Source organism: Scyliorhinus canicula, chromosome 1 (assembly GCF_902713615.1).
Source record: "Scyliorhinus canicula chromosome 1, sScyCan1.1, whole genome shotgun sequence".
In the NCBI taxonomy this organism is placed as follows: Eukaryota; Metazoa; Chordata; class Chondrichthyes; order Carcharhiniformes; family Scyliorhinidae; genus Scyliorhinus; species Scyliorhinus canicula.
The window spans coordinates 229,924,652-229,940,142 of NC_052146.1; the positions used below are offsets into that span (position 1 = coordinate 229,924,652).

The 15,491-nt window shown below is 42.3% G+C and overlaps 1 protein-coding gene across 5 annotated transcripts in view; it reads right to left on the reverse strand.

Moving 5' to 3' along the window:
* Nucleotides 1-408: 408 nt before the first annotated feature.
* rel (v-rel avian reticuloendotheliosis viral oncogene homolog) overlaps nt 409-15,491 on the reverse strand; it is a 77,143-nt gene continuing 62,060 nt past the window's right edge. For all 5 annotated transcript variants that reach the window (XM_038809150.1, XM_038809159.1, XM_038809141.1 and 2 more), the window contains exons 7-11: nt 14,265-14,369; nt 13,031-13,246; nt 9,680-9,754; nt 3,333-3,425; nt 409-2,762 (exon numbers count right to left, since the gene is read on the reverse strand). In XM_038809150.1, the coding sequence (XP_038665078.1) occupies nt 1,894-2,762; nt 3,333-3,425; nt 9,680-9,754; nt 13,031-13,246; nt 14,265-14,369 (1,358 nt within the window). In that variant the 3' untranslated portion in view covers nt 409-1,893. The remainder of the gene's footprint in view (nt 2,763-3,332; nt 3,426-9,679; nt 9,755-13,030; nt 13,247-14,264; nt 14,370-15,491) is intronic.

Here is a 15,491-nt window from a genome sequence, read left to right on the forward strand (position 1 = left end):
TCTAAGCTCCTCCGACATGATTCATCGATGGTTCTGAAATTCTCCTGTCAAGACATTGGTGAGGACTTCAGCCATTAGTGGAATGGTCAGAACGAGATAATCCGACTCCGCCATCTTAACTGCCATTAAGCCCGAGAAACTTCAGACTCTGTCCATGTGTTTCTCCTCGAAGCTTTCTTATCCTGTTCATTTCAGTAATGAGGGAACTCTATAATATATTCTATAATATTCTATAAGATTATAGAATCTTATAACTAACATAAGATTCCAAGGCATAAACAACCTGTGGCGCTAAGAAAAAGGGCAAAACCTTCAGTTTCCCTGCAGGAGTCACCTCGTGCACGTCTTCGCTCTACATTATGCCACAGGAAGACCCCTCTACCATTCATTAATGGAAACACATTCAGGTGAATTCTAGACTAACTTTATTTAAAGATGCAAAGGAATAAAATTAAACTTAATGACAGTAACAGTCATTATGTTTTTTTTTAAAGTAGCATATAAACAGTGGAAAATATTAAGAAAAACCAGTTTGAAAAAATATTCATAGTACAGGTATGGTAGCCATTTTTAAAAGTATCCCATACCACAATAAGTTTCATAGCAAGCAATATTACAATTATACATTCAAATTCTCTGATAAACACATTTATAAATTGAGAACTTACCGTACAGAGTTCATATGCTAAGTAGTTAGATTGACACAGTCATTACAAACAATAAGGGATGCCCCTATTTATATAAAACAATGAATTTACAACTTTTTAATGTAAAATTCACCAAGTTGAGCTAACTTCCAGTTTTAGGCTATTCGTCCACCTGGTTTGAGAACTTAAATACCATCATAAAATGAGAAAAGTGAATCGAACTGAGTAGAATAGTAACATTTTGGGCAACTAGGAAGTTCCAGTATTTGCTGCACAGTTTATACTAAATATAGGAGTTGCAAGATCAGAGAGATTGAGGAATAGTATTAACTACTTTTGGACACTACTTGTAATTAATTCATTTCTTGACATTATTTTAATGTATCTGTAACAATCCACAATTAAAAGGAGCAACTTAAATTCTTGAAGCGATCCACACTGAATGGGTGGAATCTTCTTGGTCCTGCAGAGGTTGGCTTGATACTTGGCCGGAAAGGAATTTACATATCAGGCTGTCAGGTCAGATGCGTTCCCACTTCCGGGAAAGCTTGACAGAGGGGATCCATCACTGTTACCCACCTGACAGGATTAGGCCGCTAATTTGAATAAATAAATACATCATTTTTTAGTTTCTTGGGGACACCGTGAAGATCCAGGTGGCTGGCACAGGACTGCCATCAGGGTGATCAACTCTCACTGGGAAAATTAAGGGACAGGCTCTGTGCCAGATGTTTTAAAACATAAAACCTTCTTTTCATTCATTCATAGGGTGACAGCTTCCTAGCATTTATTGCCCTTGAGAAGGTGGTGGCGAGCTGCCACCTTGAACTGCTACAATCCACGTTGTGATAGGGAACAAATTTCACAGTTGTGATAGGGAACAAATTTCAGGATTTTGTCTCAGGAACAGCGATATATTCCCAAGTCAGGATGGTGTGTGACTTGGAGGGGAACTCTTCAGAAAGCGTCTCAAGATAGTCCTCGTGGTCCCCACCCTTCAGCAGCAGCACCCACCTTTGCCAGCGGGGCAGCCATCCTTCCATGGTTGCAGGTCCTATGATTAGGCCTGCAGCTTCAGAAACCTGCTCAATATCCTCAACTGGAAAGCAGACATGGAGGTGGCCAATTAGGAGGTTCCCTCCCAGAATATCATGTAAGCCGGCATGTTGCCACCAAGTGCAGGGTCGGGACCCTATTTTTAAAGGGGACAAGATTCCACCCAAAGTGTTCACTTCCTTTTTAACTGTCAAAGAGTCTGAATGAAGTCATTCAAATCTCCAGATGGGCTCTGAAATTCAGTAATGAAATCCATATCTACATGGTCAGACACTACTGGGTTCATACAATCATTACTTTCAAATCCATCAACACTGAACGTATTATTTGTCATGCCGTCTGTCATCTGCATGCCTCCATTAAAAGATAGGTCATTGGTCAGGTGTCCAAAGACACCATCTAAATGGATGTCGGTGGGCAGTTGTGCATTTGCTTGAGCAGTTTTGATAGCAGCAATGTTTCCCAAGGCATTTTGAGATAATTGAACACTTTGAATGGTTGGTGCTTGTTGCTGATTTGATAGCTTCCATCGCCCTGGAATGGATACAGCTTGTTCACAGTTTGTACCCATCAAATTTACATCATTATGGTCAATGCTATTACTGGCAAGTATCTGCATATTTACGTGCAAGTTCTGATTTACGATGGTGTTGGAAGTGGTCAAAACAGCAGGTTGTTGAATGCAGTGAGCTCCGATGCCATTGTTTCTGATATCATGTATAAAACCCACTGAATCTACAGGACAGTTCTGTGGAAGAGGTTCCAAACATTTCAGCACATCATCACTAAGCACTGGCAAGGAATTATGATTTGCAGGAGCCTGTGGATGTAAATCCTGAGTGTTGTAAGAAGGTATCTGATGCCAGCTTGGAGGAGCAGCTGGTGTTGTGGTTGTAGGTACGGATGTTTGTTGGCCAGAAGTGAAAATCTGGTTTGAATTTCTGAGAACTGTGCGATTAAAAATCTGATGATTCTGGTTCATAGCTGCTACACTGTTGGTATGCTGCTGAATTGGCATTACGTGTGCCTGCTGTAGTCCAATATATGGGTCCTGGGGCTCTATGAAGTAAGGAACAAAAATAATGAATCCTCTGACAAATGACAAGAGCTTTTTTTTTTTAAAAAAGGGTTTATGCTTTGAGTCAACAAGTTATGTTGATAGGGATAATTGATCATGCCGTCAGTTATCATTGGTTTACAAAACAAATAAAAAGGTATATTACACTCCAAATAGCTGACCGTCTGAAACGTTTACTATAAATGCGTAGTTGAAATCTGGAAGTTATAATAACGTATCACACAAAATGCATACTACACAAAGTCTCAATCCTAAAATCCCTTGTGCTATTGCAACACTGCTCTGAAGTTCTCCACCACCAACTCGAAGTGAATCTTTTCAACAATATTTCTCATTTAAATAAGGTTTTTCCTGAAATAAAAAAATACCTGTAACTTATTTATTGACGGGCTATTATGAAGTAAGATAAGATTTATTTCACTACACTATAGAAAAAATGGGCAGATCTATAATGTTAACAAATTTTACAGTAAAGATTGTTCTGAACCTAGATGCAACACCCATAGAATACACTCTGATGAGTTTGTGTTTGTCATGCAGTTCTTTCCTACCTTGTTTAATGATCTTTGAGAGTGCATAGGCTCTTCTTGCAGTAGGCACGCCAACTGTGATCTTGTCTGGTCTGTTTTGTGCACATTGTACATCTGTGGCATTTAAAACCAAACGTCAAGATCTAGTTGGAAAAACCTTTTATCTAACAAGCAGACGCAACTGAACCTGGCAGCAAGACCACACGGTCAGACATACTAATCTGAATGGACTCAACATTCGAATAAATGTTCTAATAGCTATTCCATGAAAACATTTGCTTACCTCAGCGAGATGACATTAAATCAAAATTGACACCTGTATCAGCGTAGAGGGGCTGGTTTAGCTCACTCAGCTAAATCGCTGGCTTTTAAAGCAGACCAAGCAGGCCAGCAGCACGGTTCAATTCCCGTACCAGCCTCCCCGGACAGGCGCCGGAATGTGGCGACTAGGGGCTTTTCACAGTAACTTCATTGAAGCCTACTCATGACAATAAGTGATTTTCATTTCATTTCATTTTTCATTTCATTCATATTTATGGGCTCTAAATCACATTCCAACTGTTTTCATATTAGTTTTAAAAGTGTAATTTGTTGGCATAGCACAGCACCAGGATCCACAACTCTGTCAAACACCAAAACATCTAAACGTCATGCCTGGTTGCTAGATTCCTCACAAGGGTGTGCTTCTGATCCAAATTGTACTATTGGGAGGCAAGATGCCAAGGAAAGATCAAGCACCTTCCCATGGGTAGGTAGGGGAAACAAATTATGGGCTCCCCAGATACCTTTAACTGCATTGGCGGAGACCCAAGAATTTCCTCCCTATCATCCCTAGCTAGGGAGAAAATACCAAATAAAAATTGAAAAAGCCAATAAGAGAAGGAAAGAGGAAGCACGGAATGAGACTAGCAGCCAACATTAAAGGGAATCTCAAAATCTTCTATCAGCATTTGAACAGTGAACGGGTAGTAAAAGGAGTAGGGTCGATTAGGGACCAAATAAGGGATTTACACAGAGGCAGAGGGCATAACTGAGGTATTAAATGAATACTTTGCATCTGTCTTCACCAAGGAAGAATATGCTACCCAGGCCATGGTGAAAGAGGAGGTAATTCAGATACTTGAAAAGTTTAAGATTGATAAAAGGGAGGTATTGAATAGGCTGTTTTAAAACTGTTAAGGTGAATAAGCTGTTTTAAAATTGTTAAGGGGCCAGGACCAGATGAGATGCAACCAAAGATACTGAGGGAAGTGAGTGTGGAAATTGTGGAGGGCCTGACCAGAATTTTAAACTCTTCCTTCACTTTAGGGGTGCAACATTACACTTGTTCAAAAAAGGCTGTAAAGAGAAGACCAGTAACTATAGGTCAGTCAGTTTAACATCGGTAGTGGGGAAGCTTCTCGAAACAATTCAGGGCAAAATCATCAGTCACATGGACAAATGCAGGTTAATTAAGGAAAGCCAGCAAGCATTTCTTAAGGGGAAATCATGTTTAATCAGCTTGCAGGAGTTTTTGAGGGGAATGTTGTGGATGTGGTATATGTGGAGTTCAAAATGACATTTTATACAGTGTTATACAACAGACCTGTGAGCAAAATTCTAGCTCGTGGAATAAAAGGGACAGGTGCAACATGGATACAAAATTAGCTGAGTGATAGGAAAGTAGTGATAGTAGTGGATAATGAATGTTTTTCGGGCGGGAAGATTTATGGTGGAGGTCCCCAGGGATCAATGTTGGGACTCTTCCTCTTTCCAGTATATATTAATGACCTAGACCTTGGGGCACATGACACAATTTCAAAATTTGTGGATGACACAAAACTTGGAAGCATTATGAACTGTGAGACGGATAGTGTAGAACTTCAAAAGGACGTGGACAAGTTATTGGAATGGGTGGGCAAGTAGAGGGTTCAATACGGAGAAATGTAAAGAGATTAATTTGGTGGGAAGGACATGAAGGGGCACTATAAAGTAATGGATATAACTGTGTGGGTAAATGTGCATAAATCATTGAAGGCGGCAGAGCAAGTTGAGTGATTAAGAAAGCATATAGTATCCTCGACTAGAGTATAAGAGCAAGGAGGTTACGTTGAACTTGTAGAAGACATTAGTTCAGCCTCAGCAGCTGGAGTATCGTGTCCAGTCCTGGGTGCCACACTTTAGGTAACCGGCACGGTAGCATAGTGGTTAGCACTGCTGTTTCACAGCGCCAGGGCCCCAGGTTCAATTTCGGGCTTGGGTCACTGTCTATGCCGAGTCTGCCTGTATCTGCTGGTGCTCCCGTTTTCTCCCACAAGTCCTGAAAGAAGCGCTGTTAGGTGAATTGGAATTCTGAATTCTCCCTCCGTGTACCCGAATAGGAGATGGAATGTGGCGACTAAGGGCTTTTAACAGTAACTTCATTGCAGTGTTAATGTAAACCTACTTGTGACAATAAAGATTATTATTATAAGATGTGAAGGCATTGGAAAGATTGCAGAAAAGATTCACAAGAATGGTTCCTGGGATGAGTAACTTCAGCTATGAAGATAGATTGGGGAAGTTGGGACTGTGTTTCTTGAAGAGAAGACATAGAGGAGATTTTGATATAAGTATTCAAAATGAGTGGCCTGGATAGAATAGACAGAGAGAGAGAAACTGTTCCCACTTGTGAATGGATAGAGAACAACAAGGTGCGAGTTTAATGTGCAAAGAAACAGCGATACGAAAGTAAACTTTCGCACAGCATGTGATTGAGGTCTGAAATGCATGAGTGTGTTGGAGGCAGATTCAATCGAAACATTCAAAAATAAATTAGATCGTCATCTGAAAAGGAAGAACGTGCAGGGTTATAGAAAAAGGAGGGAGAATGGCACCCCTTAGTCAGGAAATTGCTCATTCAGAGAGCCGATGCAGACACAATGAGCTGAATGGCCTCCGGAATTGGAATGATAATGTGAGAATGAAAGCACCAAACGCTTCATCAAAAGCATGATGGTGCTACTGTGAGCACCCAGCTTTTGTTTGTAAGCAGAAGTGGCAAGTCAAATGCCAAGCAATATTTCTTATGTCCTAGACTAACTGAACAAAGAATTGATTCAGAGAATAAGTCTAAAGTAAACAGGCACATCATTCATCTGTTCAATTAGCAGAATCTAAGTCGGGACAATAGTGTTCAAGATTGATTCCTAAATGGGACATTAGTTCTTAAAATGTGTTTGTGCCAATGTAGAATAGATTGATCTATGTCTGAGGCGGACCCTCCTGGGCAGCAAAATACATTAATCCAGACATAAAAACAAAGTGCTGGAAATACACAATAGATCTGGCAAAATAAGCGGGAGAGAGAAAGAGAATTAATGCTCAAGGTTGATAACTTTTCATTAGAACCGGGAGAAATTATAAAGGTACAATAATCGTTTTAAACAAGGGAAAGGGGGGGGGGGGGGGGGGGGGGGAACAAAAACAAAATGGAAGGTCCGCAGGGTGGGAGACATAAGGGACCAAACCAACAAAAGAGTTGCTGGTGCAGAGGTAATGGGACAAATACAGAACAAAAGGCTTGTGTAAAGGGGGCGTGAATGCCATCTGAAAGTGAAAGCAAGGGGAAAATCAGACTGAAACCAAGCACTGCAAAGAGAAAGGATGCAAAATAAAGGCAGAGACTTTCTGTCTGAAATAATTGAAGTACATTTTGCGTCTTGACGGGTATAAAGTGCCTAATCAAACGATGAGGGTAAATTCTCCACCGGCAGGATTCTCCATTCCACTGGCAGCCCCATCCACGGGTTTCACGTCGGCATGGGGGTGACTACAATGGGAAATCCCATTGGCCAGCCACTGGAATGGGGAATTCCGTTTCTAGCGACGATGTGTCGCCAACAGACTCGCAGCTGGGGAGGTGGATAATTCACCTCAAGATGTTCTTCCTCAAGCATTCATTGTGCTTCCTTGGAAGGCTGCAGGTCAGAGTGATCAGGCTTGAGTGAGAGGTGCAAAATTAAAATGACAGGGCAGCACGGCGGTGCAGTGGTTAGCACTGCTGTCTCACGGCGCTGAGGACCAAGGTTCGATCCCGGGTCACTATCCATGTAGAGTTTGCACATTCTCCCCGTGTTTGGGTGGGTTTCACCCCCACAACCCAAAGATGTGCAGGGTAGGTGAATTGGCCATGCTAAATTGCCCCTTAATTGGAAGAAATGAAGAAAAAAAAATTAAATGACAAGACGACCAAAATCCCAAGGTCATGCACAGGGACTGAACAGAGATGTCTCGCAAAATGATTGCTCAATCGGTGTTTGGTCTCCCCAGTTTATAACAGACCACAACAGCAACTACAGTGTACCAAATTAAAAGGACAGTACAATTAAATTGCCATTTTACCTGAAAGGAATGTTTTGGGCTTTGGATGAGGAGGAATAAAGAGGTAAACGGGCAGGTGTTTCATCTCCTGTGTTGGCATGAAATGGGCATGTTGGGGGTGACAGAAGAGCCAGGAAGGAACAGTCCCTTCAGAATACCAAAAGATCAAGAAGGCGACTTACCATCCACCTTCTCATGGACAATTAAGGACAGCCACAATTGCTGACCTTGCATTAATGCTCACATTCCATGAAAGAATGTAAAATAAAGAGAAGAAAAATTGAAAATGCATTTCAGAGTGGCATCACGCTAGAGATGGCGGAAATGGCAGAGAATAATCTATTGAATATGGAGGCTACTGAAGAGATGGCGAGGACAAAGGGAAACCTATCAAAGATCTGAGAGCAAGTGAAAGCAGAAGAGCGGGAGCATGGATGGACGCATCCGAGATCCTGTCAACCACAGTTGGGGTGACACTCAGGACGTGAGGAAGTGTAGTCAAGGTAGTAGTGGGAGTCAGTGGACATCTAGTAAATATTTGTCAATGGTTAATCTGCAGAAATGGAGAGAATGAAGTTGAGGAAGGGAAGGAATGATTTGGAAATTAACCATGGGAAGCTGAGAGCAGGGTTGAAACTGGAAGCAAAGTTGATTAAATTTTCCAGTTTAGAAAGCAGGAAACGCTAATGTACCTGAATGAGAAAACTGAGGGAGAGGACCCAAGTCGGACTGGATCAAGGAAAGTTATACATACCCACAAATATCTAGGACCCATGTGGGTACCCATAGCAACACTTCTTTTGTTTGGAGGAAATGAGTGGTGATAAAGGAGAAGTTGTTCAATATGAGAACAAGTTCAGCTAGGGGAGAAGGTGATGCTCTCCTTTCAGGAAGTGGCAGAAAGCCAGGCGACCGTCTGGTGGAGGATGTAGATTCAGAGAATTGAGTGTCCCATAGTGAAGAAAATACAGTTAAGGATAGAAAATTGGACACTTAAGTGATGGAATGCATCAGAAGAATCGTGGGAAGAGACTGAACAAGGGGAAGAAAAAAAACAGCCAAGATAGGAAGAGATTTTAAAGATTATTTCACAGGATGCAGGCGTCACTGGCTATGTCTGCATTTTTTCCCATTCCCAAATGCCTTTGACCAGGTGGTGGTGAGTTGCCTTCTTGAACCGCTGCAACGTGGTGTAGGTCACCCACAGTGCTGTTGGGAGGGGAGTTCCAGAATCTCGACTTAGCGACAGTCAGGGAACGGTGGTAAAGTTCTACGTCAGTTCAAATTAATTCAGTGGGGCTAGTACAGTCACATGACGAATCAACAAGGACAGTCCTATTTGTGGATCTTAGGAAGTCAGAGGTTTAGGGTTGGGTTCTATGTGGGTGGATGCTCTGGAGGGAAGATCTCCAGAGGAGATAAGGTCAGTGAAAGTCCAGGACACACAACATGTTTATTGGTGGGGTCATCATCCAGGGGGAGGTAGGAGGCAGTGTCAGAGAGTTGGCACTCATTCAGACATTTGCATTTATCACCAGAAATATTTTGTTATTTTATGTTTGAAATCATCAATCTGACCCATAGTGATGTTGAGCCCAGCACTCAGCCTAGTTTAACTTGGTTTACATTTTAGCTGATATATCTCAGTTATTACAGGAAAATGCAAACACCACCCCCACTCACTTCACAACTTCAATCACTTTCATAGCTTGTATTAGCAGGCAGAAATTAGCACCCTGAATATTTTGAGCAATGCTATAGGCTACCGTGAGTTAGTACCCACAATACTTCAGAAATAGTTGCTGGAAATCAGAGATAGGAGTAACATATCCAGAGTTATGTAAAATGTTCACACAAGTGTTAATGTTTCAGTGAATGTTGATTGGTAACTGGCTTGCTGGGAAGGGGCTGTGACACGAGGTTCTATTAGGATGCCATGCACACAGGAGGACAGATAAATGCAATCCTTAAAATAAAATGAGTTCATGGCCACTGCAGTCAGGAATTATGGAATTTGTGATCCTTACCTGTTGGTGCCCAATCTTGCAGCAACTTTTGGAAAACATCTGCTGTCCTCTTTCTTTTTTCATAAAAACAGTTGTCTATATAATGAAAAAAAGTTACAAAAAAGTTATTTCAAACACCATATTCAACATTAATTCTCAAACATCATACTGGTAAAAACAGAAGAATATTTCTGACTTTGTCTTCTAGAATCGACAACATTAATTTATATAGCATCTTTAATACAGAAAGTGTTGCAACGCATTTCACAGGGGCATTATCAAACATAATTTGACACCAAGTCACATAACATAATAGGATAGATAACCAAAAGCTTAAGTAAAAGAGGTAGGTTTTAAAGAGGAGAGAGAGAGAGAGAGAGATGTAGAGGTTTTGGGGAGGGAATTCTACAGCTTAGTACCTGGGCAGTTCAAAGCACAGCTATCAATGGTGGCGAGCTTAAAACAGGAGATGCACAAGATATCAGAATTAGAGGCGAGCACAAATCTCAGTGGACTGTGGGAGGTGAAGGAGATAGGGACGGTCAAGGCCATGGAGGAAATTGGAAACAACAAGAGAAATGTTAAAATTAAGGCATTTCTGAATCTTGAGCCAATCATTCAGCCATGGTCAGCGATTGAGGGTAATGACAAGGTGGGATAGTAAGATATGGTCAACAGAATTTTAAGATGAACTCAAGTTTATGGAGAATGGAAACTAGGAGGTCAGCCAGCAACGTGCTGGAATCCAAAGCTAACAATGTCATTGAGGGTTTTGGCAGCATAAGAGCTGAGGCAAGGGCAAAATTAGGTGAACCTCATGATGACACAAATATGTGGTTGAAAGCTCATCTCAAAATCAAATCTGACACCAATGTTGTGAAAGTTCTGGTTTATGACAATTAAGAGACAGTGGAGGGTCGAGAAGTCAAGGTCAGGTCGAGCTGGATGTCAATGTACACAGGATATATATATATTTATTGAGATTGAACAAGATCATTATACAATTATATAATTTTCCAAGTTAAGATTTGAGATGATTAATCATTCACGTGGTTCTATAAGAACTGATCAATTTGACAGTTGGATAAAAGCCTTGAAAAAAAGTGAAATTAGTAACTAGTCTTAAAACCTTTCATTTAGCAATTCTGGAAAGCGGTCCAGAAGACCTAATGATCCATGACGAGCTCAAAATTCCAAAGAACCCACCACAGTTGCTGACGCTACTCACTTTAGAGTACGGTTGCCCACACCTCCACTAGCAGATAATACAAACCTTTTTGTTATCTACAAGGTGGCATTCTTTAACAGTAGCAAGTGAGGCTTCTCTCCAACAAACATGTGGCTAAAATGACCTGTAGGACATCGCCCAGATTGAACAAATGATACTTTCACCTTTGTCTGAAACTGGAAGACTAACTAGCAACCTGGAATCCATTTCTGACGGCTTGATCAGGAAAACAAAACTTCTGCTCACACCCGTTCAAAGCAAAAGAAGAAAGCAAATGGCTAACAGACAGAAAGCCCAACCAACATATTTCTCACAAGCACCAGGTAATCAAAAGAAGCATATGTCAAAGTAAACCCTTAAAAGTAAAACAACGTAGACATAAAAACTTGAACGGCCCCAATCTATTCTCAGTTAATCGACTGAAATTAGACAAAATTGGCCTGAGCTATCTCGGGGGATCACTGCTGGAAAGTGTAAGCCTGGCCAGGTCACTGCTGGAAAGTGTAAGCTTGGCCAGGTCACTGCTGGAAAGTACAAGCTTGGCCAGGTCACTGCTGGAAAGTGTAAGCTTGGCCAGGTCACTGCTGGAAAGTGTAAGCTTGGCCAGGTCACTGCTGGAAAGTGTAAGCTTGGCCAGGTCACTGCTGGAAAGTGTAAGCTTGGCCAGGTCACTGCTGGAAAGTGTAAGCTTGGCCAGGTCACTGCTGGAAAGTACAAGCTTGGCCAGGTCACTGCTGGAAAGTGTAAGCTTGGCCAGGTCACTGCTGGAAAGTGTAAGCTTGGCCAGGTCACTGCTGGAAAGTACAAGCTTGGCCAGGTCACTGCTGGAAAGTGTAAGCTTGGCCAGGTCACTGCTGGAAAGTGTAAGCTTGGCCAGGTCACTGCTGGAAAGTACAAGCTTGGCCAGGTCACTGCTGGAAAGTACAAGCTTGGCCAGGTCACTGCTGGAAAGTGTAAGCTTGGCCAGGTCACTGCTGGAAAGTACAAGCTTGGCCAGGTCACTGCTGGAAAGTGTAAGCTTGGCCAGGTCACTGCTGAAAAGTACAAGCTTGGCCAGGTCACTGCTGGAAAGTGTAAGCTTGGCCAGGTCACTGCTGGAAAGTGTAAGCTTGGCCAGGTCACTGCTGGAAAGTACAAGCTTGGCCAGGTCACTGCTGGAAAGTGTAAGCTTGGCCAGGTCACTGCTGGAAAGTGTAAGCTTGGCCAGGTCACTGCTGGAAAGTACAAGCTTGGCCAGGTCACTGCTGGAAAGTACAAGCTTGGCCAGGTCACTGCTGGAAAGTACAAGCTCGGCCAGGTCACTGCTGGAAAGTACAAGCTTGGCCAGGTCACTGCTGGAAAGTGTAAGCTCGGCCAGGTCACTGCTGGAAAGTACAAGCTTGGCCAGGTCACTGCTGGAAAGTACAAGCTTGGCCAGGTCACTGCTGGAAAGTACAAGCTTGGCCAGGTCACTGCTGGAAAGTACAAGCTTGGCCAGGTCACTGCTGGAAAGTGTAAGCTTGGCCAGGTCACTGCTGGAAAGTGTAAGCTTGGCCAGGTCACTGCTGGAAAGTGTAAGCTTGGCCAGACCAGGATTGGGTTCTCCTTCGATGCCTGCACAGATAAGTATATAGTCAACACTTAAGTATCATCCACAAGTGAAGACTGATCCAACACAAGTCAGATTCTTCAGTATTAAAGGTACAAAGAAATGCCTGTAAAAAAAACTAGATATTCTATACAGATAAAATTCAAGAGGCACACCCAAAATGTAGTAATATAGGAGGAATTTTACATAGAGGTGGTGCCCCACCCTCAGTTTAAAAGCCAGGGTGAGCCAAGTTGCTCTGAGTCTTCAGGCTGTTTAGTGGCTCAGAGTGACATTGCTCCCATCTGAGAGGAAATCCCACCTCCAAGAGCTGCCAGCCAATCATCAGAAGTGGCGGTCAGTGCTGGGACTACAGTCTCCAACAAAGCAAAGCCACATTGCCGGGCACCCAGGTGAAGTCTTGAGTTTTGCCAGGGCCAGCTAGCTGGCCCCAGAGGGGACCTTACGTCATTAGGTGTCAAACATTGCTTGTATAACTACAGCGGAATACGATAGAATAATCCTATTAAATACGGAACAAATTTTATTCCACAGTTCAGCAAATAGCGTACAGTACCTCTCTCATCTGGAAGGTATCTGAACTCCATAGATTCACTGACTTCCTGGTCTGATGGCCGTCGAAGCTGCATTTTTACTGATACAGGCTCAGTGATGTTTATTTGGTAATATGCTGGCGTTCGAAAGACAATGGCAACTTGTCGGTGGACATCAGCCTGAGAAAACGAACCTTTGGCCTCCCAGTTTTGAGTGAAAAAACGGACTTCAATATCATCTATGGATTTAAATATTAAAAGTTGTTCAACACTATGCATAAAAGGATTTTAAAACCACATATTGCTCACAGTTGGTGACTAATGTAGAATTGACTTTTTTATTAGTTTTAAAATAGACTTTAAACTCTGCCACCCTGCCTCTGCCCTTCTCTCCCCTCCACTTGAATAATAGCCCTATCAGTGGCTTTGGCTGGAACTAATAGAAATCACAGCAAAAATACAATCCTACATTTATAAAATGTAGGAACTGATGTACTGTAGCAGGAAGTATAAAAACAATTAAATATTAAACGATCACTGACAACAGAAATGTAAAACGTTTTATTATTCTTGTACATGTCTTAATAATTGGCAGTGAATATTGTGTGCCTTGTTAATAGGAGCCGGAATTCTCGAGCCATTGGGATTCTTGGTTCCCGCGGGCAGCACAACCCTGCCCATGAGTGTCCCAGAGGCGTGGGGTGGCTTCAATGGCAAATCCTATTGACAAACGACGTGAGCACAGAATCCCACCAGCAGTGAATGGCGAGCTGTCGAAAAACACACAGCTGGGGGACCGGAGAATCCAGCCCAGGATTTCAGACATCCCAGGTCTAGGGTTATGTGAATCTAACAAAACAATCTTTGAAATTCACCCTGGGTTCTGGTAGCATAGTCCATTAACTAATATCAACATCCTTCATCTTCAATCTTTCAATCCAACAAAATGTCAACACCATTTCTATTCTCCTCTGAAAGTATGAAATAATCACACAGTAAAAAAAAGAAATCTGGTCCATTTAGCCAGCTGCATACAGTCAGGTTGCCTAATGCATCTGGATATAGACACCCCCAATCCACACAAAGGCATGTACTGAGTGAGGCAAAAAACAGATAACAATTCAGACCAAGGGAAATTTTGAAATTGCTCACAAATCTCTTAGGTGATTGAATCTAGCCAAGGTTACCCAGCTTTCTTGCTCTTTTTGAGATTTAACAGAAATACAACAATTAAAAAATCCAAAACTGATGATTTACCTTTTTGAACTTTGTCGCACAGAAGAAAAATTTCATCTCCTCCCTTAACAGTACCAGTGTTCTTGTTGACTCGACAAATCTTCAACTCTGCTGTGTTTGGTGCTCCTGCAAATCAAAAATGTGCATAAACCACTCATTCCGTGATAATAGTGTACATCTATTAGTTTACAGAATTTATAGCTCTTGCATTGCTATCTCTATACAGCTTTATTTTTATGTCTTTCAAAGTAAAATGCAATGCAATGATCACTCTCTGTAAAGTTCAAACCTTCTGCTAATTTTGTTATCTCTGCTCGTGAATGTAGTGACTCCTTCCTGAAATGGGGTTTCGCTGGTGCTTTTTGTTAATTTTTCTAAGTGACCATTCAGTCTGGGGAACATAACATCCAACCTCAACCCTGCATTTATATAGCATAAATGACTTTGCCCCAGGCCACCTGGCTGAGGATGTGCCGTTGGGTAACAAAAAACCTGGTTGGTTTCCACTTTAACCCAGGCCAGTCAGAGCACCGTGTTAAAATAAACTAACTCGCCGCATCTCTCCAATCCATGTGGCTCAGTGATTTGTACCATAAGCTCAATGAGTCTGTATGGGAATGATGGGCATAAGCTGGATGTGTGGAGATCCCTGTTCCCTCCTATGATGAACTACACATTTAGATTGTGGAACTTAGTTTTTGAAGATGGAAAGATTATTTGAGTCGTTAAATTTATCGTTCAATATACTCACATTTCAATCAATTCTATCCTTATTTTTGGAAAGGTCACGTCAGAATTTATAGTGCTTGATTCACCAATCCCATTGTGCTTGGCACAGATCCAGATGCAATGGATGAATCGCGAGAGAGTCCCAAATCAGGCTCCGTTCAGGACACTGGGCAGTTCCAGAGAAGCCCGGCTCGCACCGCTGAGAGAGATCTGGAAATCAGCCTCACTGAGCGAGATCCAGATCAGCATATTTAGACATAGAATTTACAGTGCAGGAGGCCATTCGGCCCATCAAGTTTGCACTGGCCCTTGGACAGAGCACCCTACCCAAGCCCAGACATCCACCCTATCCCCAGTAACCCCACCTAACCAAAGGGCAATTTATCATGGCCAATCCACCCAACCTGTACATCTTTGTACTGTGGGAGGAAACCCACGCAGACACAGGGAGAACATGCAGACTCCGCACAGGCAATGACCTAAGCTGGGAATTGAACCTGGGACCCTGGAGCTGTGAAG